The 25865-nt window shown below is 52.8% G+C and overlaps 8 protein-coding genes across 8 annotated transcripts; 3 read left to right on the top strand and 5 right to left on the bottom strand.

Moving 5' to 3' along the window:
• The first annotated feature begins 53 nt into the window (after positions 1-53).
• Positions 54-3597, top strand: HER10_EVM0000945 (RNA recognition domain-containing protein). The gene is made up of 3 exons (XM_035470709.1): positions 54-1908; positions 1963-2142; positions 2195-3597. Exons 1-3 carry the CDS (start codon positions 693-695, stop codon positions 3397-3399), a joined length of 2601 nt encoding a protein of 866 aa, XP_035327561.1. The 5' UTR covers positions 54-692; the 3' UTR covers positions 3400-3597.
• Positions 3598-3626: 29 nt separating this feature from the next.
• On the bottom strand, positions 3627-5053 carry HER10_EVM0013075 (endoribonuclease L-PSP). The gene is made up of 2 exons (XM_035482445.1): positions 3882-5053; positions 3627-3774 (listed from the first exon to the last, which is right to left on the bottom strand). Exons 1-2 carry the CDS (start codon positions 4200-4202, stop codon positions 3679-3681), a joined length of 417 nt encoding a protein of 138 aa, XP_035328667.1. The 5' UTR covers positions 4203-5053; the 3' UTR covers positions 3627-3678.
• A 191-nt stretch (positions 5054-5244) lies between these two features.
• On the bottom strand, positions 5245-10051 carry HER10_EVM0003061 (uncharacterized protein; the record flags this gene model as incomplete). Its single annotated transcript, XM_035472748.1, has 2 exons — positions 8402-10051; positions 5245-8348 (listed from the first exon to the last, which is right to left on the bottom strand). Exons 1-2 carry the CDS (start codon positions 9546-9548, stop codon positions 5245-5247), a joined length of 4251 nt encoding a protein of 1416 aa, XP_035327760.1. The 5' UTR covers positions 9549-10051.
• A 93-nt stretch (positions 10052-10144) lies between these two features.
• HER10_EVM0008296 (uncharacterized protein) lies at positions 10145-12381 on the bottom strand. The gene is made up of 4 exons (XM_035477823.1): positions 11734-12381; positions 11588-11678; positions 11375-11538; positions 10145-11326 (listed from the first exon to the last, which is right to left on the bottom strand). Exons 1-4 carry the CDS (start codon positions 11783-11785, stop codon positions 10290-10292), a joined length of 1344 nt encoding a protein of 447 aa, XP_035328251.1. The 5' UTR covers positions 11786-12381; the 3' UTR covers positions 10145-10289.
• Positions 12382-12731: 350 nt separating this feature from the next.
• On the top strand, positions 12732-14838 carry HER10_EVM0002463 (ferric reductase like transmembrane component; the record flags this gene model as incomplete). The annotated part of the gene is made up of 2 exons (XM_035472172.1): positions 12732-13286; positions 13460-14838. Exons 1-2 carry the CDS (start codon positions 12905-12907, stop codon positions 14836-14838), a joined length of 1761 nt encoding a protein of 586 aa, XP_035327690.1. The 5' UTR covers positions 12732-12904.
• Positions 14792-16578, bottom strand: HER10_EVM0007170 (VanZ like family protein). The gene is made up of 2 exons (XM_035476735.1): positions 16031-16578; positions 14792-15804 (listed from the first exon to the last, which is right to left on the bottom strand). Exons 1-2 carry the CDS (start codon positions 16053-16055, stop codon positions 15182-15184), a joined length of 648 nt encoding a protein of 215 aa, XP_035328155.1. The 5' UTR covers positions 16056-16578; the 3' UTR covers positions 14792-15181.
• A 463-nt stretch (positions 16579-17041) lies between these two features.
• HER10_EVM0006157 (uncharacterized protein) lies at positions 17042-22217 on the top strand. The gene is made up of 3 exons (XM_035475750.1): positions 17042-18629; positions 18693-19846; positions 19901-22217. Exons 1-3 carry the CDS (start codon positions 17543-17545, stop codon positions 21092-21094), a joined length of 3435 nt encoding a protein of 1144 aa, XP_035328061.1. The 5' UTR covers positions 17042-17542; the 3' UTR covers positions 21095-22217.
• Positions 22218-23748: 1531 nt separating this feature from the next.
• On the bottom strand, positions 23749-25490 carry HER10_EVM0001427 (AflYd/sugR/sugar regulator; the record flags this gene model as incomplete). The annotated part of the gene is made up of 4 exons (XM_035471175.1): positions 23749-24021; positions 24102-24570; positions 24661-25343; positions 25434-25490. 4 exons carry the CDS (start codon positions 25488-25490, stop codon positions 23749-23751), a joined length of 1482 nt encoding a protein of 493 aa, XP_035327602.1.
• Between the last annotated feature and the right edge of the window lie 375 nt (positions 25491-25865).

Below are 25865 nucleotides of genomic sequence, written 5' to 3'. Positions count from 1 at the left end.
GGTTCAACGTTCCTCCTGCATCCTCTCTCACCTTACCTTTCTCCTACTGCTGAATCGACACCCTTCCGACCTCTCCTGCCCAGCACCAGAGAAAAATAAACTCCCGTCGCAGAGATTTCTGATTCCTCCGAGTCGACTCTTCCATCTGCTGTCATAAGGCACCCACTCACCCATTCACACCTTATTACTCGGTACTCATACCGCCGCCCAACCCCATCGGAGATTCCCCCGTGCCTGCAGCCTCTTTTCTTTTGCGCCTGCTTCCTTCCTCCCATTCCCACCCCGCCTTCCTGCCACTCTGGGTATCTGCTCTTACCCTCTCGTTTGGGTCCCCAAACCAACCAACCCAGCCGTGCTTGCCTTGCCTCGCGCTTGCCTTGGCCCCTAAGTACATGACGGCATTGCTGCGGCTCGACTGAATTTGCTGAAAACAAGGCGCCCGGTTGCCTCGTTCGTCGCTTCTACTCCATTGACATAAAGCCCATTCTTTAACCCGTCCGCCCACAAGCTTGTCTCGTCAACCTCCTACAAGCTTCTTCTGCCTGTTTCGCGCAAGCCTTGCCATCGTCGACATCAGCAAGCTTCCGCAGCTGTCGTCACATCGCCCACTCGCATCTTCAGGTCACTATCAACACCAAAACCACTACTTCGTATTACCGCCAGCCAGTGCGACAACAACTCCAATAGCTTGAATGCCCGAACCGGAGGCCACCCCCGAGTTCCAGGCTACTGCTGCCGACCTCTCGCCTTACTGTCCATCTCCCCTCCACTCCGCCGCAACAGCCGTTGTACCTGCTCTCCAGGATACTGCTGATATCCTTGATGCAATGACCGCCCACACTAATGGAGTCGCTCAAGGCGACCTAGACGAACCTGCACATGCACCAATTTCCACCGAGCCGTATGCGCAAGCCGCCACAGACAACGCAGACGCCGAAGACGACGTCGACAGTCTGGACGATGCCTACGGCGAGGAAGAGGAGACACACACGGACAAGGTCCAGGAACAGCAGGTGGAGCCAGATGCCGGCGAGGATGATTATCTCAAGATCTTCGACTCTCCTCCCCGGGACGCGGACGAAGATGGCGCGGAAGAGGATGATGTATCAAAGGCACCAGAATCCATTCACAATTCCGCCGCTCCTGATTCTTTGACAAGCCCTTCGCAAGTGGCCCCTTCCACCGTCGCTGCCGCTGATTCCTCGTCGGCCACTGCTACTGCTGCAGAACACTCCACCAAATCCGCGCCTTCCCAACCAGCTGCCGCCCACCAAGGAGCTGATTCAAGCGCGCCTCATTCGACTGCCAACGGCGCCTCCTTCAACGCACGCAATGACAATGCCCCCGAGGATGACCCCGCCGTTGATATCTCGCGCCTTGTTGCTGAGATGACAGGCCAGGCGAGCGAGTCCAGCAACAACCAATCTCCCACTGGCTCTACTCAGAACCATGATGCTCAGCCATCGTCCAACTTGACCTCGTCTGCGTCTGCCACTCTTCCTCCCAGACCTCCGTTGCCCCAACAGGCGGCTCCCACATATCCATCTGAAGACTATCGAGGCTTCCCTCCTCAGACCGCTGCTTCTCATGTCTCTCCCAACATGATTGCTCCGCCCACGTCAGGTCAACCATCTGCTTACGTAGCTACGGGTGCTCCCGGTGCCCCTGGTACCGCATCCGACGTCTATGGCAGCCTCCCACCTCCACCCGCCAACGGTTTGAACGCGGCCATGCCCATTACTTCAATGAACGCGCCTCCCTATCCCACTCCTGGCGGCTACCCCGCCGGCCAGACGGACGAGACTGCTGACCGCCAGAAGCTGTGGGACACTTTCGTAAACGACGAGCGCCGTTACATGGCTGATGCCAAATGGGATAAATTCCCCGATGGCTCACGCATCTTCATTGGTTCGCGCTCTCTCTCATCAGGCAGACCCGACGGCGCCATTGACTTCTTTTCAGGCAACCTGTCGAGCGAACGCGTTTCCAAGCGGGACGTCTTTGATATCTTCCACAGATACGGCCGTCTCGCCCAGATTTCACTCAAATCCGCCTATGGCTTCGTCCAATATCACAATCTCGAAGATGCCCAAGCTGCCATGGACAATCTGCAGGGCAGCGAAATCAAGGGTCGCAAGATTCGTAAGTAGACTTTAACAACGTGCGCCGAGAGGGCCTTGCTCACTTTTACTAGATCTGGAAATTTCACGCGCCCAAAAGAAGAAGGACGGCAACGAGAGAAACCGCTCGCCAGACCGTGGCGGTCGTGGAGGCCGACAGTCAGGACGTCAAGATCGTCATGACGGAGCCAACTCACACCATGACAACCGTCGTAACCGCGATGATTACAGGCCGGGACGTAACAGCCCTCCCCGACGGGGCCATGGCCGTGAGGATAGTCATGGTCGGGATCGTTACCAGCAGGACTCTCATGACCGCTCCCGCGGTCGTTCGCGGTCTCCGCAGGGATATGGCCGCCACAACGATGGATACCGCCGGCGTAGCCCCAGCCCGCCTGCGGCTTATGGCCGTCCTTCGGCAGCTGACGACCGTCTCGACATTCCTCGCCGCTACGGCAACCAGGTTCCTGACGTTCAATTCTTGCTCCTCCAGGATCTTAGCCGCGACTTCATAACCTGGGTTCAGCGCGGTTTCACCGATCGCGGCCTGAAAGTTGACGTCATGTTCCTTCACCCGAGCTTCCCTCGCGAGGCTATTCTCCAACGCCAAGTCATCGAAGGTGTACACGCCATTGTTGACCTCGACATACAGGCACAAAACATGGGCAAGATCCCGCTCCGAGTCTTCGACCGCTCCGGAGGCGTCAGTGCCCGATACGACGACTATCGAGACATCGACCCGCCGATCGCGGCAGAGCTCGTCCTCCGGGCCAAGTCACAAGCTGTGCCGGCGGCACCTTATCAGAATGGCCCGCCTCCCCAGCCTCAGTACCCGGGATACGGACAGCCTTATGGAGGGCAGCCCGTACCTCCTCAGGCACCTGTTTATCACGGAGGTCAGGGACCGCCGCGTGGACCTCCTGTCCAACAACCCCAACCACCGGCTGGAGTGCCAGCCGACCTCGCCAGCATGATGAGCGGTATCGATAATGCGACCTTGCAGCGGTTGCTGGTTAGCTTGAACCCCCAGGGTGGGCCGGCGGCTGTCAACAATGCTGCCGGAGCGGCGAACGCTCAGCTGCAAGCCCTTATGGGTGGTCTTCAGCAAGTGCCGCCTGCGGCACCAACGCAGCCTGCCTCGTATGGCGGACAGGCCTTTGCTCCGAATGGCGCGCCACCCCCGAATGGCCCGAACGGCCACCCTCCTGCAACTGGCACAGGTGATTCCGCAGTGCAGGTTCAGAATATCATGGCACAGCTTGCCAGATATCGGCAGTAAGGTGTGCGATATGGGAGCTCATTTCACTGGCGCTTGATGAAGACATGATGTGGAAGGGGCTTGCTTATTTGTTACCCGGCGTTACGGGCATGCAGTCCCATGAGGAGGCTGCTTAAAAGGGTGGGAAAACTGTGCTTTTCTTATAGATTTGCAGAAGCCATGCCCAATAGGGCGGGTTGCTGTAACCCAGGCGTTCACTATTACATAAATACAGTAGTTCAAAATAGGTTTGTTTCTTCAAAGTTGGAACACAGTTTTAAAGTCCAAAATGCGAGGAATCTACAGCTTCTGAGTGGGCTTGTTCAGGAATGCCGTGCACTCAATCTCGACATCAGTGCCCAGCGGTAGCTGGTATACTGCAACACACGTGCGGGCCTTTTCATTTAAAATATCAGCACGCAATCTCTCATTCCTTTTCCGTCATGACCTGCCAGGAACGACGAGCAAAGTCATCTCTAGATATGGATAACAGATAAACTTACAGGCTTGGGATCAAACGTGAAGAACTCATCATACGCCTCATTCATGGTGGCGAAGTCGGACATCTGCGTAATGTAGACGTTGACCTTGACGACGTTGCGGAGGGAGCTTCCGGACGCTTCGAGGACGGCGGTGAGGTTCTTGAGGGCCTGGCGGGTGCGGTCTTTGACCGTGCCCTCGGCCTGGACCATGCCTGGCTTGTCCGGGAGGATGCCGATGTTGCCGGAGCAGTAGACCATGCCGTTGTATTTTACGGCTTGGGAGAATTGGGGGAGGGGCGCTGGGGCGGCGGTCGTGAGGACTTTTTCGATTTGGTCGGACATTTTGGTGGTGTTGGGTGTGGTGATGATATGTGGTGGTTTGAGTTGAGGTGGTATATTGGGGAATGGATGATTTTGGAGTTTGTTGGTATTCGGATGACGACGGGAAGTGATGAGGAGAGACGGATGTGAGCTGGAATGTTGGATATAAGATGAATTGAAGCAAGGTAGCTGCGACTCTATGAGGATGATAAATCCAACGACGGTGAGATTACACCGGCGCGGGGTCGGAGGTGGGAAGTGGGTCCTCTTCACCGGCGGATGGTGGGGTTTTGATAGCAGGCATGTACAGAAAGGGCGCGCAGAAAGGGCGTGGATGATGGAGATTATGCGTGGACTTTGCTTGCATGGATTACTTAGTGGATGAGGCTCTTTTTGACTTTTTGGGGATTTTGCCGAGAGGCTAATCGACCTTACTTGGGACCTGGAATATCTTGTATCCTGTATCAAACTGGAATAAGTTGCTTGCATTATGCATGGAGAGGTTAGGATTGGGTCTGAGGAAACTTAGTTTCGCCTTGTGTTCGTTAGCGAGCCCGGCCTTTGCATTCAGTGATTTAGATTTGGACTTATTTGATAGAAAGCCTTTGTCCTGAAGCTATAGACGACTTCAGAGATACTTGCTGATTACATAGTCATAGGATGCGAGCATATCCTGAGCTTGAGTCTGCCGATAGAAAGCGCCTGGCCCACTTTGGCGGGGTTGACGGAGGACTTCGCCGCGGGACGGTGATGGCGGGGTAAATTTGGCCGGCCGAAGCCGGCGCCATCATCCGGTGAGTTCGAGACGTCGGTCTTGCGCCGTTGTACAAGCATCGACATAAATATGGTGATTTTTGCAAGAGTAGACTCATATGAGATTTCTGACCCAACGCCGTGACTAAAAAAAAAAGTATGAATTCCGAAGGGATCCACCACAAAAAGGATTCCGAGAACACGCCAACCAGTGTTTGAGAAGACACGAAGTTCTTCCGGAAGCACAAAACCCAGGGACGCCCTTAGGAAGTGGCATGGGCCTTCTCAAACGCCTTTCCGATCAACATTGTCACACCTTAATACTCCACCGCAAAGCCAATTCCTTTAAATCTTTACCGTTTGGGCCTGATTCTGTGACATCGGCACCCGCATCAAGAAGGCTCCGAATCGTGGCTGATACAGCTTCAAGTCTATACTCGTAATAATCCACAGAAAGGATCTCAGATAGTGGCGTTTGTCCTTTTATATCCCTTGCATTGGGATCGGCTCCACGTCGAAGCAGAAAGTCGACTAATCGAGAATCCCATCCCCTAGCAGCATTCATAAGGGGGGTTCGTCCCTCGTAGTCCCGGCAGTCAATTTCAAGACCATTCTCAATGGCCTTCCCCACACCTTCAAAATATCTGGAGCTTGATGAGCCTCGCTTACATGCCTCATGGAGAAAGTTCTGGCCCAGATTATCTTGATGAGTAGGGTCCAGACCTTCATTCAATAGGACCTCCAGAATTCGGGGTGTGTAGGGTCGAACTTTGAAGAGAGCGGTCTGTCCGAGCTTGTTTGTCAAGTTCCTGAAATCTGAAGGTACACTTCCAAATTTTTGTTGCGATTTCCCACGAGTGAGTGTGATTTCGTCATTATCTCTTTGGTGTTCACAAATGCTGTGTTGCAATAGCAATTTCACACTATCGATTGCATCGCGTAATACAGCGATGAACAGGGGAGTATCCCCATTGTCGTCCTGTACATGGACATTCGCACCTGCTTCGAGAAGAAGCGCTACGATCCGAAAGCGGTTCTCATATTGGCAAGCGATGTGGAGAGGTGTTTGCCCAGATGCGTCTTGAACTTCAAAGTCACACCCTCTTTCAATCAATAATCGAATGATTGCTTCGTTTTCGCGTGTGATTGCCCAATGGATTGGCTTCATTCCTTCCAATAGGGATCCTCTATTAATGTCTGCTCCACTTTCAAGAAGGAGGTCGATGGAGCGACTTTGACTTTTTCGGACTGCCGCTATCAGAGGCGTGTGGTCAGGCTTGTACCCGTCATCGATGCTAACACCCGTCTCAAGCAGAATTTGCGCAGTGCCCGTATTTCCGGTCTCAGCCGCCCTGATGAGAGCTCTTTTGACGTCTTGAAGTTTGTCTACCGATGATGGTAGTCGTGAAATCATGCTGGGAGTGACGCTCAGTTGTGACCCGGATCGCTTCTGGAGAATGAGCCTCAAGAATGCTTCCTGTCCCTTTTCGGCAGCGCGAACCACGGGGCTATAAGAGATGTCCTTTGGTATGAGGTCAGGTCGCGCGCCCAAGTCGAATAGCGTTTCGGCGATGTCGAGTTGCCCTCTTTCTGCAGCAAAGTAGAGCGGCGTACGTCCTTCTTTGTCTTTGCAGTCAATGCTAGGTTGGACTTGACTGCTCGTCTCGTTCTCCGGGGTATTGTATGCTGTAGACCCAATTTTTCTTGCAGAACTTGCAATATGTTGCAGCAAGAATCTTGCTACGTCGTCATGGCCTTCTTTTAAAGCCGCAAGGAGTGGGTACCCATGGCGGCCTCCACGTACTTCGGCATCCGGGTCATGATGGAGTGCTGTCTCAACCAGTTTCGTGAATCCCCTCTCCGCAACGATGTATAAGATGTTCGTAGCACCAGGCTTCTGCCTTCTGACTTGATGCTTTTCAAAGATATTGCTTCTCTGGTTCCATCGTTCTAAGGGGAAATGTTGGAGGAACTCGGTCTGTGGGGCGGTCCGGGCAGCGGCATCGGCATGGTAGAGTATTTGACTGGTTGCATACTCTAGAAATGGAAAGCCACGGTCGATTACGGCTTTCAAGTTGATAAATCCCTCTCTGTAGGTGTACAATCGATAGTCATCGTCTTTCAGGTATCTAGAAATATTGACTTGGGCCGAGTATTCATGGCAGCAGTCCCTTAATCGATTGTGACTTTGGGCCTCGAAATCAGCGCCCATCTCTGGCCAGAGAGTACGCAATCCGTTGTCCTTGATCAGAAAGTCACGTACCGATTCGTGAATGAATTGGACAGTCTTATCATCGGATCTCGTTGTTTCAGCCAGTCCCTTAGATGAACTGACAATCAGACGATCCATGAATTCAGACGGGACTTCATTGGAATCCCACTCTCCTAGAGTATCAGGCTCCAAGCCGGAGGCTAAGGCGAAGTAGTATTCTTCGCGTTTTAGAGGCCGTGCGCTGTAGAGAACCCATTGGATGCATAGAAGCAAATCGTCGAGGTTTTCTTGGTCTCTTGTCAATATGTTCTGGAAGAGCTCGCTCAGTTCGGATGGAATCTCTTTCAGGCGACTTTTGACTGCGAACAAGCGACCCCTAAGGTATTCCTTGTTGAGAATGTCGACCACCAGTACGACCCACATAAAAACACCAGAAGCTTTCCGTAAGATTTCGGCGATGACCTCTTCACTCTTGGGCCCAGTGCCGGCCTTGAGACTAGTACGGACGTACTCTGCGAGATCTCTTTCATGACCGATTTGGTCCTCCAGGATGAGCTTTTGGCCGTATTGTATATCGATATAGGGGTAGTGCCGACTAGAGAAGCAAACGTAGAATCGGATATCGTTCTGAACCGCATATTGTCCTAGGTCTTCGAAGACCTCTACCATCTCTCGAACCTCACTCTCGGCGCACTCGTCAAGGGCGTCAATGAAACATGTAAGTTGCCGTTGTCCGAGTTTCCGAACGGCGCTACGGAAGAGGATCTTGGCCTTTTCTAGATTCCACACTGCGATTTCTTGTGGGCCGTCGTTGGTATCGAGCAAAATTTGTAGATCGGGCATTTTTTCCAAAAGCTGATGTATGAGTGAACGATACATTCCCAGCGTTGACTTCTCGAGCCCTTCGCCTCTTGCGTTGAAAAAGAATGAAATAGAAGGCCCAATCGATGTGGCTCTCCTTCTCGCTCGGTTGAAGGCGAATTTCATGATCGTTGACTTTCCTGCCCCAGGTTTCCCCCTGATCCAGAGAAAACCGTGATGTTGAGAGTACATCTTACGATCTAACCAGATGACATAATCAGGATGCTGGAGAAGCCAATCGCAGGTTTTCGCATGGTTGGCCTTGATATTGGCGTGCCGCTTATCAATTTGATCAAACTTGAGCGAGTCTAGAAGCGCCTTGCGATCTGTCGATGGTGTTTCTGTAGTAAATCGTTAGCAGATTCTCAGCGAGAGGGTCGGCATTATGGCTTACCGGTGTCCCGCACTTCAGGCTGCCTTTGAATACTAAAGCTTCCTTGAGGTGGGATAATGGAGAGAAGCTCCTTCGCATAGGCCGCTGCGGTTGCAGCGGCATATTTCTGCCATTGCTTTGCTTTGTGGGAGTCCGAATAATCACAGATACCACGGATAATGAGGCATGGAAAATTGTCCATCAGCCCTGCAGCTTCCATCTCAAAACATATCAATCCAAGTTCTTTCGCCAGTCGGTCCCTCGTTTTCGCATGTTTCATAACCTGATTTCCAGAGGCAATAATTCCATAATGAATGCTGGGGTTGTTTGTCGGTCGTAGACTGCGTGGTACGAGCCTGGATCTATCGCAGTCATCACAGGTTTCCCCAGAATGTTCGTATGAGGCCTCGAAGAGTCTGTCTTCATCTACATTTCGATGCAAGAACTCAACCATATAGGGATGATGCAATTCCATGCGAGCCAAGATATCCGGAACTCGACTCGGTTGAAATTCGTGGTCAGCTCGTAACCTGGAGACAGCTGCAAGAACCGGCGGTGGAGGTTTGTTCAGGTTCCCGATGCGCTCGAACTTACCATCGTTTACAGCTTTTCCAAAGTCATACTGTACGACACCTGGAGAATCTGCTGTCGGGTTACTGACCACGACGTCGCCAAGCCGTACGTCGATTCTTCCAGGAACACCGCCACCTATTCCGACCATCAAGCCAGTCTGTATTGATGGAAAGCTCCAGCGCATGTTGTTCGCCACTACGGCTGCGCTGTTTGTGCCATACTGGCCTGACGGTAAGCATGCAATGACGATATTGTGCGGGCCGATGCTGCCAAACGTGTACACCTTGCTGTCGTTTGGATTCATATTGAGTGGTTGGTGTTCCTTGTCAAGCATCGCTCGGGCTGCAGCCATCTCAAGGGGAAGAGCACAAACCCAGCCCACCGTGTATGCCTCATGTGATAGTTTGACCAAGAACTGCCCCGCACTGTTCGGCGTACGAAGGAAGCTCGTTGTTCTTGCCCTCTTTGCAAGCCCATAATCACTCCCTTCGTCACTACTGACGCTCCGTTCCCGTTTCTCTGTGGCACATCTAGGAGCGCTCGTGGACTGCGAATCGGTAGTTTTTTGTTGATGGTGAGCGTGATCGCTGAGCATTTTGGTCAACCTCCATGCGGGATCCAAGGGGTTTCTGCTGAAGTCGTCTTCCTAATCTGCGATGTTCAGTCGCCGTGAGAACGAATGTGTGATAGAATAGCTTGTACTTACCTGGTATGGCGATTGCGATATGGCCGAAATCGCAGTGAGGGTTGTTGCGAATCGAGTTCAAGCCAGGTCAGAGAAATTGACGAAGAGATAGGCTTTGCGGAAGGCAACTTGGGGCAGACGGGACTTGCCTGCGACTCCAGAATACCTATCTGAGTCGAGGGCGTCAATCAGGCTGCGCCAACACAGCCCCCTGTTGCCGCAGCAGTTTTCAGCTCCTCGCAGCGTCCAGTAGCATTTAGATCACAAGGCCCCTGCTGCATGGCCAAAAAGTGTCCAATCGGATAAACGACTGTGGTGGAAGATGCACATTGTTGGAAGCTGCTAACGGAATTCGATAGCCTGTCAAGTGGGTGACAAAATCGATTTCCGCTCGACATATGCGACAAGCATTTCCACTGCTATTATCACTAGCATTAATATCTGTTAAACAGGGTATATTCCTCTACGTATATACCTAAGAAGGACTTTAATATAGAAGGATAATAGTGATGATATGAGTAGTAAAAAGGATACTTATCAAGATGAAGAGCAAGAAATCGATTTTGTCACCCGCTTGCCTGTCACATTCAATATTTACGGCACCAGGTCCGAGTCTGCCTGACCACAAGTGCGGCACAGCGTGCTATGCCATTATGTCCATGACTTTGCCTGGGCCTGATGCTGCAACCCCGCATCAGCTTTACCATCCCCAAACTCGATATCGTTACACACAAATGCTCTTTGGGAATCCGCCCGTCGAAGTATGTCGAAACCACCTGGAGGGCTCATATGATGTCGGTAATACCACAGCAGAGCCGTTATGAGGGTTATTGGAATTGCTACAACCCAGTATACCCAGAACTTTCCAGAGACATTCCACGAGTCTGAGGCCGAGTCGTAGTCAAAAAACGAAGTACTGAAGACGGCTGAAACGAAAGTCGCCGGCAGGAAGAGTAGTGTGAGAAAAGCCACGGTTTTCATGGCCTCGCTGTCCCTCTGCGTCGCGCGACCGATGGCTACAGAAATGCGGGCGTCGGACTGAGCAACCATGTTGTACGCGAGCGAGATCTCGTTGAAGTGTCGAGCCTTGTTGGAAGCCGAGCGCTCTTGAAGGCTCGTGATCATCTCTTCGAAGAACTGCAACCGCTGGTGTGTGTGGTTCCAAGCCCGTTTCCATGCGGTGGAAGACCTGGACTGATCGTCAGGGCCAACTTTGTATGCCTCGTGTTGTAGTAGAATCTTCCTAGCAGCCTTGACGGCCAAATCCAATGTCTCGGAAACGTGTATAGCATGTCGTGCAGTTTCGTGTAAATGACGAAAGCCCGGTGCAGGTTTTGACGTGGCCGAGTCGGAGCCGTGGGTTATATCCCTTTGCTTCTCTGTGGTCCTGACTGTAACACGAACAGCCCATACAGCGGCATCTTGCAGAGTGACGACCTTCTCCAAAATTCCGATGTATATCCAGTAAGGATCGAGGAAGTAGTCCGCGTTTGGTACGGCATAAATGGGATCGGATTCATCTTCCGGAACCCTCTTCATACAATTCGCCGCTGGTTGGACGGCGTCGAAGACGATGAGGACTGTTTGACGAGTCTTAGCCACCCAGTGCGTAACCACATTGGTCTTTGACCATTCGTATCCTGTATGTCCTTCGTTCGTGAGCTTCACTGGGAATCGCGCCCACGTAGCTATTCTCCCGTCAGTCAGCGTCCTTGGCCCTAATCATCACAACTCACTCAATCCTGCAGTATTTCCGTCTTCATCAATCTTTGTCTCGCATCCAAAGTAGCCGTTGGAATCCCTGCAGTATCGTTTCCACCAGAGATCTGGGATCATGAAGGCTTTAGCAAACTTCTCACGGCATGTTGAACATTCGCGTATTTTCTGCGCAAAAGCATTGCTATCCACTTGTCAGCATTGAGCCGTCACCCAAGCTCTACTATGCTTACACGATGCAGACATCGAAATCTCCCTCGTCTGCTAGAAAGGATGCTGGTTCCTTCTCAATGATCGTTGTAGTTGGTCTCCAATTTTGATCGCCTATTCCTATCAGTATGGCCAGCAGCATAAGAGGAAGGAAGCATTTCAATCTCACCTTTCTTCCAGTACAACACTTCTAGTTGTTGGCAAGCGCACGTGGGGTCCATGTTGATTCATGACACGGTAATTGGTGGAACTTAGGTTACGAAACGGAGTGCGAAATGTGAGCCCTCTTATGAGGATTGATGATAGGACTGGGCTGTGAGGATTGCTCAAGAATCGTTGTTTTGTATAGCAGGCACTGAACGGGAGCCGCAACCCCCGCTCTAAGCGCCTATGCAGGCTGCATGGCAGGGTCTTTCGACACCCTGAGTTAACCAACCAGCCATTTGAGGCAGATCTGCTGCTGCAGGCAGGCGTGATTTTGGCTTCTGTCCCACTGATGAGCAAATACAGAGGATCTTCTATCGTATGAGCTTTGCGAGGTGTGTAATGTGACACCGAAATTCATGGCTCAGCCACCAGCCTCGCCATCGCCGAGTGGAATGACTGGAGGAAGCCTAGAGCTAAACATTGCGGCCCGAATGCTGCGGTTCTTTGATCCGTCCGTTGAGGATGTAACAGCTTCATAAGGTGACATGCAGAAGAGAGCAGTCGGCAACAATTGCAATGCCTTCTTTGTGGATCGAAGTGCAAGAGCGACGATGCTGGAGCCAGTGGAATGGAAGGGTCTTTCGGCAGGGTCCTTCCCGCCCGCCCACGAACAGCTGGGATGTTCGCTGAAATGTCACCGACGCCTGCTTGGCAATGGGGAGCACTTGCCTCCACCAGAAACGGGAACATTTGGGGGAAAGCTCAGGGGTCACCTCCTTAGCTTCCTCCTTCTGACCAATCAAGACGTCGCTTACCAAGCAATCCATCGCAGCTGGTCGATACACCTATTGGAAAACGAGCCTAAGCCAACCTAAAACCGCCTCGACTGCGAGGTGAGACTTTGGACGAAGATGCCAGCTGTAAGGTGTTCGTTCTGCCGTGTGTAGTCGGTTGTCCAGGCACGCTCCTCGATATATGACAAGTGACGGGAACCTTCGCCAATTCCCACTGCAACTCCATCTCGTCTTCATTTGTGTAATTACCCGCTCGGTCCGAGCTTGCGGACTATCACAACCTTTTTTCTTCCTGTCTTGCCTTTTGTATTTCTCCAGTGGCACTGAGCTCCATTGAGCTTCCTTCTTGTCCAACTCTGCCTCAACATTATCCGCGTCACCCGTGAAAGATCGACCATTATGAGTTGGCCCTACCGCTTCGTCGACCTGTCCAAGGAAGAGGTCCAGATCCGGAGACAGACCCTGGATCGCTATGGCAGCTATGCTCAGTACTCGGCACTGACGCCAATCATCATTGCTTTGCTGTTTCGGCTCGGGGCGTATCTCAGTCAACGCTGGCAGTCGGGAGCTTCCTACTCTGCTGTACCGGGCTCTCCTGAGCTGAAGACAAGAAGACAGAGCTGGGGCCACAGCTGGGAGGCCACACTCAAGAAGTGGAAGTGGTGGCTGGCCGACGATGTCTACTTCATGGGGCAGCATTGGGGCCAAAAGGACCAATGGGTTTTTGGTTTGGCCTGGGCGTCATGGCTGCTGGTTCTGAGCGTGTTGGAGACGGGCGATGGTGAGTTATGAATCCCCTCAATTGGATGTCAAACGTGATGAAACTCCAAACTCTACCCTGGAACCAACCCCCCTTGAGACTCAAGTGAGCCTCAATAAAATTGGCATTTCGTGCTCAAAAACACGTTAACTCTGGTTAAACAAAAGAAAGGCCATGTTTCTGACTAGATGTAGATTACCTCCATCTCACCAAGCGTTTCGGCATCATCGCAGTCTCCCAAATCCCCTTCCAATATCTGTTGGCATTGAAGAGCTTCAGCCCCATCGCCAAGGCTTTCCGCACATCTCACGAAGAGCTGAACAAATGGCACCGAGTTCTCTCCCGCGTGACGCTATCCCTTCTTGTCCTCCACGCCGTATTCTACCTGAACTTCTTCGTGGCCAAAGGCATCGTTCAGAAGCGCCTCTTCGCTCCCGTCGTCTTTGCCGGTGTCGTTGCGTTTGCAACTATGAACATGATGACTTCAACAGCGGCTGCCACCGTTCGAAGGTACTCGTACCGCGTCTTCTTCATCACTCATCTCATCGGCGCTTTTGCAATTCCAGTCCTGGTCTTCTTCCACGCCAAGTCGGCTCGCCTCTTTATGGTCAAGGCTATCATCGTCTTCCTCATCGACCTTACCGTCCGTCGTCTCCGGACTGTAATGGCTCTTTCAAAGGTTGAGACCATCCCTGGCACGAACCTGATCAAGATCTCTGCTTCGATTCCTCAGCACAAAATCAATGCTTTCCATACGCGCCCAGGTTCCCACATCTACCTCAGCGTCCCTGCTGCAGCACGACCTGGTGCTGGCCCAACATCCCCTGATGCGATGCTCTTTGAATTTCTCTTCAACCCCTTCACCGTTGCATCCGTCGACGAGGATAACGGTAGCCTTACTCTGGTAGCTCGACAACTCGATGGCCCGCTCACACGACATCTCGGCCGCTTCGCAAACGCGGGCACGGGCATCGAAGACGGCAAGGTCCCGCTCTGCATCGAGGGCCCGTACGGTGCCGCATCCCTCCACTTTGACAAACTCACCGGATCCTCTGTCGACCGCTTCCTGTTGGTGGCCGGCGGCGTAGGCGCAACCTTTACTGTACCAATCTACCATGCCATCCTCCAAGACAACCCCAGCGCCAAGGTCGAACTCGTCTGGTCCATCCGTGGCGCCAGCGACACAGCCTGGGCTACGGCCGCCGAAAAGTCCATCTCCAAGAGTATCATTGACGACCCCAACGTGCGCGTCTTCCTCACAGGCGATACCCTCAGCTCGGACTCCACCGGTCCCATGGCTGGTCTTCCCGCCGAGACAAACGCCGAGGGCGAGATGGAGATGAGCTCGCTGCAACGTGACCGAAGGCGGAACCGCCTCACCAGCGAGAGCAGCCGCAAGCGACCAGACTTGCGCAAGATCGTCGACGACGTCTTCAGGCAGGGGGCCGAGGAGAGGGTCGCGGTGCTTGTGTGCGGGCCAGCGGAGATGGGGCGGGAGGTGCGGGAGTATGTCGGCGCGTGGGTCATGAGGGGCCGGGATGTGGTATGGCACAATGAAGCCTTTGGCTGGTGAGGGCCTGCATGTTTGTAGATTTCAATACTTTGAGTCGATAGAAAGTTATGGCCGAAGCTACTGGGTTGGCGTTTCTGTCTTGGTAATTTGTTGGTCTACCCTAGAAATCATAGCCATTGTTTCAAACTCTTCGTCTCTCCCCCTGCCACACGTTAGTGTTCTGCTCTCTTCGATCCAAGAGTGAGATTTGTACAGTATGATGAGGGGAAAGAATGTCATTTTATCTATTACGAAACACGCTGCTAGGATGAAAGGCCTCCCTAAACGCCAAAAATCGTAACTCAATGCTCATCCGTCATATCGCACACGTTCGTTTCCTTGGCTTCCTCCTTGCTAAAGAGCTTTAATCAGCCCGCTTCTTGGAGTCGCCAATATCTCCCGTATCCATATCCTTGCTCTTGACTCCGCCGATGTCACCATCACCATCTTCCTCTTCCCAGTCATCCACCTGGTTCTCATCCCAATTGTCCACTTCCTCCTCAAGCGACCTGCCTCCACTGCTAGCACCTACACCAACACCAGCACCCCCATCCCTCGCACCACTAGCCTCAACAACACCAGTCTCGTGTCCCTCACCGAGCTCCACGTCCTCCTCGTCCTCCCCGGGGACAGCCTGGTACGTCTTGGTGCGGCGCTTGCGCTCGAGCATGCGCTTGTGGTACCACGAGCACAGGCCGATGCCCGCGAGCGAGCCGACGACGTTGGCGACAATGTCGTAGAAGTCGAACTCGCGGCCGTTGGGGAGGAAGCCCTGGAGGAACTCGGAGCCGACGCCGAGGATGAAGGTGCAGACGGTGAGGGTGAGGTTGAGGGTGCGGCGGCGGTTGGTGTCGAGGATCCAGTAGAAGACGATGGTGAGGAGGAAGAAGGTTGTGAAGTGGAGGACCTTGTCGTTTACGTATTGGCCGAGTTGGAGGGTTGTTAGGCCTGCGTAGCCTGCGACGAGGAGGAGGGCGAAGAAGACGCCTGGGGAGGAGGAGTGTGTTAGCTTGGGTTCTGCGTACTTGCGTTTGCGAGCTTGAGCTGGAGCTGAAGTGGGATCTCGAATGGAGATGAAGTTGAGCTTGAGCTTGGGCTGGGGCTTAGGCTGAAGCCGAAGCTGGGAGATGGAGCTACATTGTCCACTCGGCTCTGCAGGGAATCGATGAAGATCCAGAACCATGGTTGACCGCTGTCGAGACTCTTGACGTACCTGCAAAGGGCAAACGTATCCGCATTTTGAAGAGACCTGCAGGAGCTGCTGCAGATGGTGGTGTGATTGGTAGCTTGCGATGGTAGCTAAGGTGGCTAAGCTTTGGGAGTGTCTCGAAACAATTATGGGCGGCTCGAGTGATGGAGGTGTGTAAGGACGTTCAGCTACTAGCTGGCAGACGAGAGAGGTCGAGGTTCGTGTTATGCGTTTGCTTTCCCAAAGATGAAAGGGAAAACTGGCCAGGGTTGTTCGTAATGGGGTCGTCACGGACGAGGGTGAGGTGTCCAGCTGGCCGGAGCTCCCAAGCGACTGGATCGGGGCGAGCGAGGGAGAGCTTTTTTTTTGGTCCTGCTGCGGGAACGCGAAATGGAGTTCAGCCCACTGACGGAAGGAGATGTGCAGCAGTGGTGGCGCCCCCCAACCCCAGGCTTTACTGCGTAAGGTACCTTACGGGACCTTTCTTCGAGGACAGGGGTAGGCCCCCGAGGATTTTGGAGCAGATGGAGGGGGCCCGGTTTGGTCGGGTTCAGGTGGCCCGGGCGGAAGATGCCGTGGGCCGCAGTTAGGTACTGTCGCGATATGGATGTCTGGGGGTGCCAGACGCGATGCGCGCCCGTGGATGCGGATGAGGTCACTGGGGGTGGGTGGAGGGAATTGAGATGCACGGGATGATGTGTAAAGGGAGTGAATTGACATGTCTGATGGTGTTGCGGAGAGTCGCTAAAGACACTCGAACAATTTCAAACCTCTGAAAATCACATAAGCATCACCACTTTGTTCGGCATTAAAGTACTTCCAAGTTCCCCCCCAAAGCAAACTCTCTGTGTTGTGTTGCTGGTCCGTCCTCCTGGTGTGCTTTGGTGCCTGGGGTGCGCTTCGTGGCTCGTTTCTGACTGCGACTGGTTGGCTGGGGCCATCACGTGACAAAAACGTACGCGATCCGATCGCTCAGCGCTGGGCCAAGGGGGGGAATTACGGTGGCCTCCGCTCGCGCCGTCGTCGGCATTGGAAGTTCATGTACCTGCATCCCGCAATCGCGGCACCCATCATCACCCCAGTGCACCTCATTTCTGGGTCCGAAAAAAAGGTAGATGAATTGACGAGCATACTGAGACCTTGACAATTCATTTTTAAGTACTTGCGACAGTCTTCGTGGTGGTCTGTGCTGCGTAACTCGTGGTCAACCAAGGTTCCGTGTACCGCTAGCAGCGGCCAACTCGCCGTCTTCAGGCAAGGGAAAAGTTCCATCGCGTACTTGCGTACGAGCCTCTCCAAATCCTCAACCTCACCTCTCGGAACCACCCAAAAGACCCCCTATCCCAATCCATCAATACACAACAACCACAACCCGTCACGTCTCCGAAACGCAAAGCTCATCTCTATCGATGTCGCTCTTTCTACTGATGCGCTCATAACGACCCTTTGCCGCCCGGACTCGGTCCCTGACGAGCGCATTTCCTTGCGCATGGCGACACGCCGCCCACCTGTCGCTATCATCAACCCGGGCTCAAAATGTCCCTCCCCAATGGCCACCACGCATGGCAGCCGCCGTCCCTTCATCACCAACCCTCTAGTCGCCTGTTTCATCAACTTGATGATGGTCCTGCGCGAAACGGAACCCCCGTCGACCATTCAATGTCCTTGATGCCTGAGGCACAACCTGATATTGAAGAGGAACGACGACGCGCCTTGTTCAAAGATCTCTATCACAAAAGCGAGGCAAAGATCTCGCTGCTGTTCGCTGACGACGGATCATACAACTATTCCGCCATCGATGCGCTGCGCCGCCCCTCGGCCCCCTCCCCCTCCATCTTACCCCCTACCACCGACCATGCGCCGATCCAAGAGCCTCCATCAAAGAAGGCCAAGCGGGTCATCGACGAAGACGACTACGGCGATGACGATGACGAGGATGAAGAAGAAGACGCGACCGCAGCCGATTCGAGTAAACCCGTGAACGGTATTGCGGCCGCCGGCGCCGGCTCGCTACTCTCCCCCTCAAAGTCCGGTAGTTCGCCTGTGCACTCCGTCAGCTCCCCCGGCAAACAGCTCGAGAAACTCAAACAGGCCGACGGATCTGGAGACAGCACCAAAACCAGCGAAGATGCGCGCAAACAGCTGGAAGAGGCGCGTAACGCGACCGAAGAAGCGGCGAGACGGAGCTTCCATACCATATTCTATACTCTGGAAAACGACCGGACTGCTATGCTGGAACAGCAGCAGCTGGAGGAGTCCGAAAAACAATTGCAGGCCGAGATGGAAAACAACAATAACCACAGTCAGACAAATGGCGCCCAGGCCGAGAACCACGGATCGCTCAGCAGCGCCAATTTGGGCGCGTCGAGTTTAACCCTCAAGCACTTGATTGCGAGGATAGACATGAAACGCGACCAAGTTCGCGCCTCTGATGCAGAATTGCGATCACTCATGAACGAAGTGCGAAAAAACCGAAGTAAATGGGCTAGCGAGGAGAATGTCAACCAAGAAGAGTTGTACGAGGCCCTCGAGAAAGTCTTGACGGAGCTGAAGGCACATACGGAATACTCAACGCCCTTTTTGCAGAGGGTGAATAAGAGGGATGCGCCGGATTACTATAACCGTAAGTTGCCTCCAGGCAGACAAGTTTGACTCGGATTGGCTAACCACCCTCGGCACAACGCAGTCATCAAGCAGCCAATGGACATGGGATCTATGACCAAGAAGATCAAGACCCTCACGTATAAATCGAAGGCGGAATTCGTCACCGACCTAAACCTGATATGGGACAACTGCCTGCGCTACAACCAAGATATGGGACACCCTCTGAGGCGGATGGCCAATGGCATGAGGAAAGAGGCCGAGAAGCTTATTCCTCTCATTCCGGACCTCGTCATCAGACCGCGAGCCGAGGTCGAGGCAGAAGAGCGCCGAAAACAGAACGGTGGCGAGGAAGACGGCGGTGACGACTCGGACGATGAACCGATAATGTCATCTCGCGGTCGTACTGCCGGAACCAAGGGCGCCAAGTCTCGGAAACAACCCACCGATCAGAAGGAGGGCACCCCCAGTGTTGACCAGAAACCGGTGCTGCAGCTTAATGGCCTGCTGGCTAAGGGCCGAGAAGGTTCTGAAGCAGTTGATGGCAGCGGATTCGGTACGCCCATTGGTGGCTCGGCAACGCCTGGCGGCGTTAACGGACACTCGGGCATCGGAAGCAATGCTGATGCTATGGATATCGATGGGCCCACGTTGAACGGCATGGCCTTGGGACAAGCTCTCAACGAAGCTGCAGAACAGGCCTATGAGGACGAAGAGTACAAGATCTGGAAGCAAGTGACGAAGAAGGACCGCGCACTCATCGCCAAGGAACGGTATCAACTTTTCAAGGACAATAAGCTCAACACTGACGCTCCTGCTCTACTCCGAAATAAAGCCGGCATTCGATGGTATCTGAGGGGTCAAAAGGAAGCCGAAGCCCTGGGCGTCATTGGTCAAGCCCAGGCGGACTCGTCTGCCATTGCTGCTAAAGAGGCCGCGAAGCCTGCCGAAACTCTGGCCGAGGGCATGGAAGGAGAAGAGGAAAAGATTGTACCAGCGTACTACGAACCTCTGACAGTTTTACCGGACATCCAGCCCAAGCTGCAGTGGATCGAGGACGGCGAGGGCCATGTCATCAACCAACATGAGGAATATCTCCGATTGATCCCCGAAGGTCACTTCAAGGCGCCCAAGAGCAGGTTTGCCAGCAAGATCGACAGCAACATCCATCAGATCCAGGAGACGAGGAAACTATCGAGCAAGATCGGCGTGATTAAGCAGATGCAGATCCAGACTCAGGTATATACAGGCATCGCCGGCGGGTGTATAAGTCTTCTAACGCGTGTGTTCTAGGTTTACAACAACCAGTTTCCCAAGTCCAATTATGAATCTTTCGTGGAGCAAGATGCCGAGCCATCTTTCATCGCAGATGATGGCCCAGTCATTGCGCCAGAGACTTGCCGTAGTGCCCTCCAGCGCTCTGTAGCCAAGATTCTCTACCACACCGGTTTCGAAGAGCTTCAGCCCTCTGCTATTGACACCATGACGAGCTTAGCATCCGATTACTTCGAGAAGATCATCAAGACCTTCAATGTGTATCGCGAGGCAGAGAAGATCGAAGCACCAGTATCCCGTGCCGAAGGAAGCTCTCGATTCCAGTCTCGCTTCACTCCCGAGGAAATTATCTTGCACACACTCGATGAAAACGGTTGCGACCTGCTTAGTCTGGAGTCTTACGCTAAGGACGAAGTCGACAGACTCAGCACGAAGCTTGGCGGCATCCACGAACGCATGAAGTTCCATTTGACCGAGCTTTTGCGGCCTGCCCTTACCCAGGAAGCCGGACAAGATGGCGTCGGTGCCTTCAAAGATGGCAGCGAGCAGTTCGTTAGTGGCGACTTTGCTGAGGATCTCGGCGAAGACTTCTTTGGTTTCAAGGCCCTTGGTCTGGACAAGGAGATGGGCTTGGATATGCTCTCGGTTCCTCTTCACTTGCTTCAGTCCCGTGTTCGCAACCAATTCCAGATGCAGACACAGACGGTTGGCGCGGAGGTCACCGACCTCTTCGAATCCTTGCCGCCTGTTGAGCCCATTACGACGGAGAACATCCACGGCCAGATCGGTCTCGTCAAGAACTTCTTCCTGGCTAAGCTACACGCTAATGGCGATACGCCCTTGGTCGAGGACGAGGAGCTTCCTGTTAAGCAGAGGCGGCCCAGACCCCGTCTTGGCGCATCTGGAAAGATTGTCTCACCACAGAAGAGGCCGCCCAAGGAGCAGATTGCCCTTGCCAAGAAGAAGAAGAAGATGGAGTTAGCGGCGCAAGCCAACAAGGATGCCAATGCTTCACCAGAGAAGAAGACCGAGACTTCACCGGCAAAGAAGGTCAAGCACGCCAACATCAATGGCACCGGGCCCAATCCAGCGGCGATCGCGCTGCCTCCAAGCATGGAGCGGAACGAGAGCATGCAAAGCCAGGGCAACGCCAGTCAGACCGATAAGGACGAGCCCATGGGCATGATGAGTCCCGAGAGTATCGAGAGATGAGACACAAGGACATCATGAGACTTGCGATTTCTCACATATATATATACCCATTTTCCATACACAAACATCGTGACTTATTGGCGACCCTGCCACCGAGTCCTGAGTGGAACCGGGTTTTCATTACTATCCTTCCAGAAGCATGTCGCGGAAGCAATCAAGACGGCTTTGGATTCATCAGAAGCAGTCTGTTTGCAACCTCCCCAATCCTCAGACATTGCTTGGCATCGTACACCTCTTCGATATACGTGTTTTAGGAACACTTGTTTTTTCATTTCACCAAACATCCATCGGCGTTGAGGTTGGATCGTCGTTTCATTGTTCAGGAAGGAAAGATATAATGCTGCACAAATAAAAACCCCCCGAAATACATAGCTCGGCGCGGCTACTACTAAGAAGACTGGGATACCCAAAAGCCAACAAATTGGCCGTCATTCAGGGAGGGAATCGTTATCAGAGAAGAGACCGAAGATGTACGGTCTGGTTTCTTGTCGTTTTTCAACAGTGGAAGGGTGGATTCGAAGTTTTTCCTGTCCGTTGGCGGTACTGCAGCGCGGGAGATATTCCGCCTCGGACTAGAGAAAGGGGGGGGGGGGTTTATTTGGTCAACGAACTTTTTTGTTTTTGTTCATCTCGTATAGTGCAGACGGGATCGCCACCCTTCATGATGGAAAGCCGGAAGAAGTTTAGGAGGTTGTCTCTTTTGCTTCCTTGTCTTGTTGTTTCGGGATGAGGGTGAGACGTGAGAGGGCCAAGAAGACTCTGAAGCTTGGACAGATGACGGGATGAGACATGGTTATTCCGCACGCCTTTCGTCATGACAGCATTTTGGTTGATCTTGATTATTCCTCGTCTTTCCGTCGCGTAGGGTTTCCATGGCATGCGTAAAGTATGGAAACTTTTTCTTGTAAGATTGTTAAATGGGAACGCGGGGCGGAAGGCTTGGTGTGGAGGACGCATGCTGCTGTCTAGGGTTTGCTTCGTCTTGTTCTCTCTCTCTTTGAGTTTGTTGATACGATTGCGACGCGATGCGAAGCTCGCTTGGGAGTTGATAGATGGCGTGTTTTTTATTCACCAGTCGTAGTAGTAGTTCTTTTTTCAGATGTTTTTCTCTTGTAGTAGGGCCGCTGCGGTTGGGCTAAGATCAGATCGAATCGAAATGAAAATATGATCAATGAGTTTGATGTTTCTTCGTTTGACGCGCATGCATGTGTTGGAGAGAGATGCAGGTTATTGTTGTGGGTCTTGAGGTTCAGGCTGTTGTTCTCAAGAGCGTAGCTGGACGTTGATCCTTTGGGGCCTTCAGGTTGTGCTGAACTGAGCTCTGGATCAAGAAGCACGGCAAGCATAGATTCAGGAGGAAGGTAACAGGCGACTTTGAAGAGGCAATTACACAAGGTGCTGAAGAGTTCAGTATAGGTCGTGGTATCGTTCCTCATATACAGACGGATTCCTCCAGCTCCGTTGCCCAGTGCTCTACGTCGGTCAACTCGTCTGCTCTACGTAGCCCCAAAAGGGGTCAGGAGTCGCTGCGATCATGGACGGAATGCTCGAAGAAGTCCTCCCATCTTCGTAGCTGTGGCTTCATGGCTATGGAGAATGACGAAGGACTAATTGCCCTGAACCCAAAATCTATCAGGATGGGTTTCTGCCAATCTCTCTGTGATTCGTATGGCTCAACCAGAGAAGCTTGACGGCGATGGCGCTTTCTACGTTGGTATTTCGACGCTTTCAGACTACGCTGATTATGCATGGCACTGGTTTGTCTGCTCTTCTTCGCCCATGGAAGAGATTGCACGTCCAGATAACTTGTCGTCCTATCGGTATCAGGGGTTTACAGAGCCAGTACTGGGACTGCCTAGATTTCGGGTCATAGGCAGGCTGGCAAAAGGTGTCGACACATCAAATTGCGGTTCTCGTCGGACCTTAGTATTAAGTCATCAACTGCGTCTACTATAGCATACCTGCTTTAGGCGCTGCGATGAAGTGAAGGGCCGGAGAGATATCGAACGGGGCAGGCTTGGCTTGGCTTTCCTCCCGCTCGGGACAGTCGTGGTATAATCTGTTGAATCAAGGGCTCGCCCGACTCTCAGAAAGATGTGTTGAGCCAGTGTAGGTACTGGATCAACGCGTTCGGAGCGCATGACAAGAGTGTTGACTACTGTGAGGCCATACTTAAGACCGAGGACGATAGCGTCTGTCTCGGAGATGGGCTCAGCGGTGAACCTGTCAATGGGGACTGTGGTCATGACAATCCAAGCTCTAGTCCCTACAGTGCTCGGCCGAGCTACTGGGTATGGCGAACACACAGGACCACGGCACGAGTTAATGGCGACGCATATTTGCCACACCAAACTATCGAATCAGCGAGAAGGACATGTCAAGCGACTGCCGATGGCATCCCATGACCGAAAAGTACCATTTCTCGCTTGAATTTCTCGCAAGAACCACGGCGTGGCGTGTCACTTGACACATCAAGTCTGCGCACAGGTGTCTAGACGAATCAAGCGGGGCCCTTGGTCGACGGGGAAACTCATGCCGTCTTGCAACTAGCAAGCTACACGATACATCTTGAGGAGATAGTCAAATGATTCAGAGACTTCCGTATGCAATGTGTATAGTCATTAACTTGGGTCATTCAATGATACCTGGTTCTTCTACGAATCTTCAACGCATTCTTCTTCTTCGCACGGCGTCAAAGTCTTCACATTCGGAACTGGTAGTTGTGATTCGGCCATAACCAGCATCAGCTTCTTGTGAAACAAAGACTCGGGCCCGCCAATGAGCAAAAGAGCCTTCTGAAGAGAGTGTAGTACATCTCTAGCCCCCAGAAGCATACTATTGCATCCAGGTTGCAGGGAACTAGACAACCACGTGTTACAAGCCAGGATGTCGATGAGAGCATCGGCAATACGAAAGACTTTCAGCTCCTACACAAAAGGAAAAAAGGGGGCAAATTGTCAGCGTCGACGCGGCCAGAACCTCGGTAGTGTGAGTGATGAATACTTACTAGGCCATATCCGTGGGTCCGAATGGCCTGCTGAGAAACAGACCCGAGAAGACGCATGGTCTCGTGAGCAACCTTGGCAGGCTTCAGCATGGAGAGCATTGCATCATCCATGCGGCTAGACATCTGGTAGTGGCTCAGAGCGAACTGCCACCAGAGTATGTGGATCCAATTCCCCGTCATCAGCACGTTCACTCGCTGCGTCTCTGGGAGGTTGGGGGCCAGGGCCGAGAAGTCCTGCTTGGCCATGGCCGAGAGGGCGCTGTAGAGGTTGTCGGCTTTGCTGGAGTCGGGGGTGACCCCCCCTCGGTCCGCCGCCATGACTATGTTATCGTCGAGTAGGGTGAAGAGCTGAGCGAGGAGTTGGAAGGAAGCGTCTACTTCGCCCACTCCTTGGATGTGAAATCCGGAGAGCGGGAAAGTCTGGATCGGCTTGAGGCATGGTGGGAAACAGTTCTGCACGCAGAATGTCCTGTTTCTTCTCTGTCAGCTGTCCAGTCCTCTCTATAGAGGAGGCTTATTGACTGAAACCGTCGCCATTATGAATAAGGGAGACACTCACCTCTCAGTTACGAACACCAACCAGAAGATCCGCAACAGCAATTCTCTTTGCTCCTCTGCGAGGCCAATCAGGATCTCTGGGCGGTGGAGGCTTTGCAAATGTAATTGAGCAATTGCTTCGTGTAGGTAAACCGTGGCTAGCCTGATGCGTTCTGTATTGGCGAAGTAGATGTGCAGAAAGAACGCAGTCAGTAAAGACTCTGTCGTATCTTCCTTGTAGTAAGTGCTTTGATGATGCTGATTGCTCAGGTTATGCGAGAGTTGAGCATGATATGCAAAGCTTTCCGCAATGCTGTTGTCATCTGAGACCAAGTTGTGCTGCTTGGAAAGCCGCAATTGAGATAGTCGTAGCTGAGCAATTACCGTAGCACAGATGGCTCCAGCTAATGCCCATGCATCGTGATCATCCGGCGAACCACTGATTCGGGATTTTAGTGATTCCACGTTGACGACAGGCCAAACACATGTTAGATGGCCTCGAAACTTGTCCAAGTATTCGATGTAAACCTCCAAGGAGTTTTGCTGGGTAGTACTCTCGTTCTCCACGCCGGGAGTTGACGGCGATCTGGGACTTTGCGATGGGCCACGGGCCGGCAGAGGGAGGCCTGACCGATTCTGTCGAATTTGTTCTTGGTAGTTCACCACCTTGTGAGTGGTGCTCGATCGAGGTCCTTTCGGTCCCCTCTTCCGTGGAACCCGAAGAAACGTGCATTCCACTGATCTTTTTCGGCATTCGTTGCAGGGTGGACTGCTTCCTTGTAAGTGGCATCGTACTCGCCGAAGCGAGCATCCATCGCAGGGATAGTTTGTACGCTTTTTGCCCTTCTCCATATTCCGGTTTCAAAGGCGATGGTTACATGAGATGTCGGAAAAGTGAGTTATGAAAATAGCCAAATCTGGTTCCAAGTCTGGAAGACTGCAGTTGTCTTTCCTAAATACCATTTCAGGCGAATAAATCAAGCGACTGACTCTTGTGGGGTATGGATACCCGGACGCGGATTTCCTTTTTCAACCCATCGGCTCCGGGGCCCCTCCTTGTCAAGGTCATCGGATTTCCTTGGGTAGTCAAAAATTCCACGAGAATTTGACCGGGAACAAGAGTCTCGGCCTTGTCGCTTGAACTTTTCGCTTGAAATATCCCCGGACCAAACCCGCACTATCCACATGGAACCAACACTACGGCCCTTGACGGCTAGGTTGTCCGAG

The sequence above is a fragment of the Colletotrichum scovillei genome, assembly GCF_011075155.1.
Source record: "Colletotrichum scovillei strain TJNH1 chromosome Unknown Contig00010, whole genome shotgun sequence".
NCBI classification, from domain to species: Eukaryota; Fungi; Ascomycota; class Sordariomycetes; order Glomerellales; family Glomerellaceae; genus Colletotrichum; species Colletotrichum scovillei.
The sequence above is the reverse complement of the archived record's forward strand: the minus strand, read 5'-3'. Positions and strand labels throughout refer to the sequence as shown.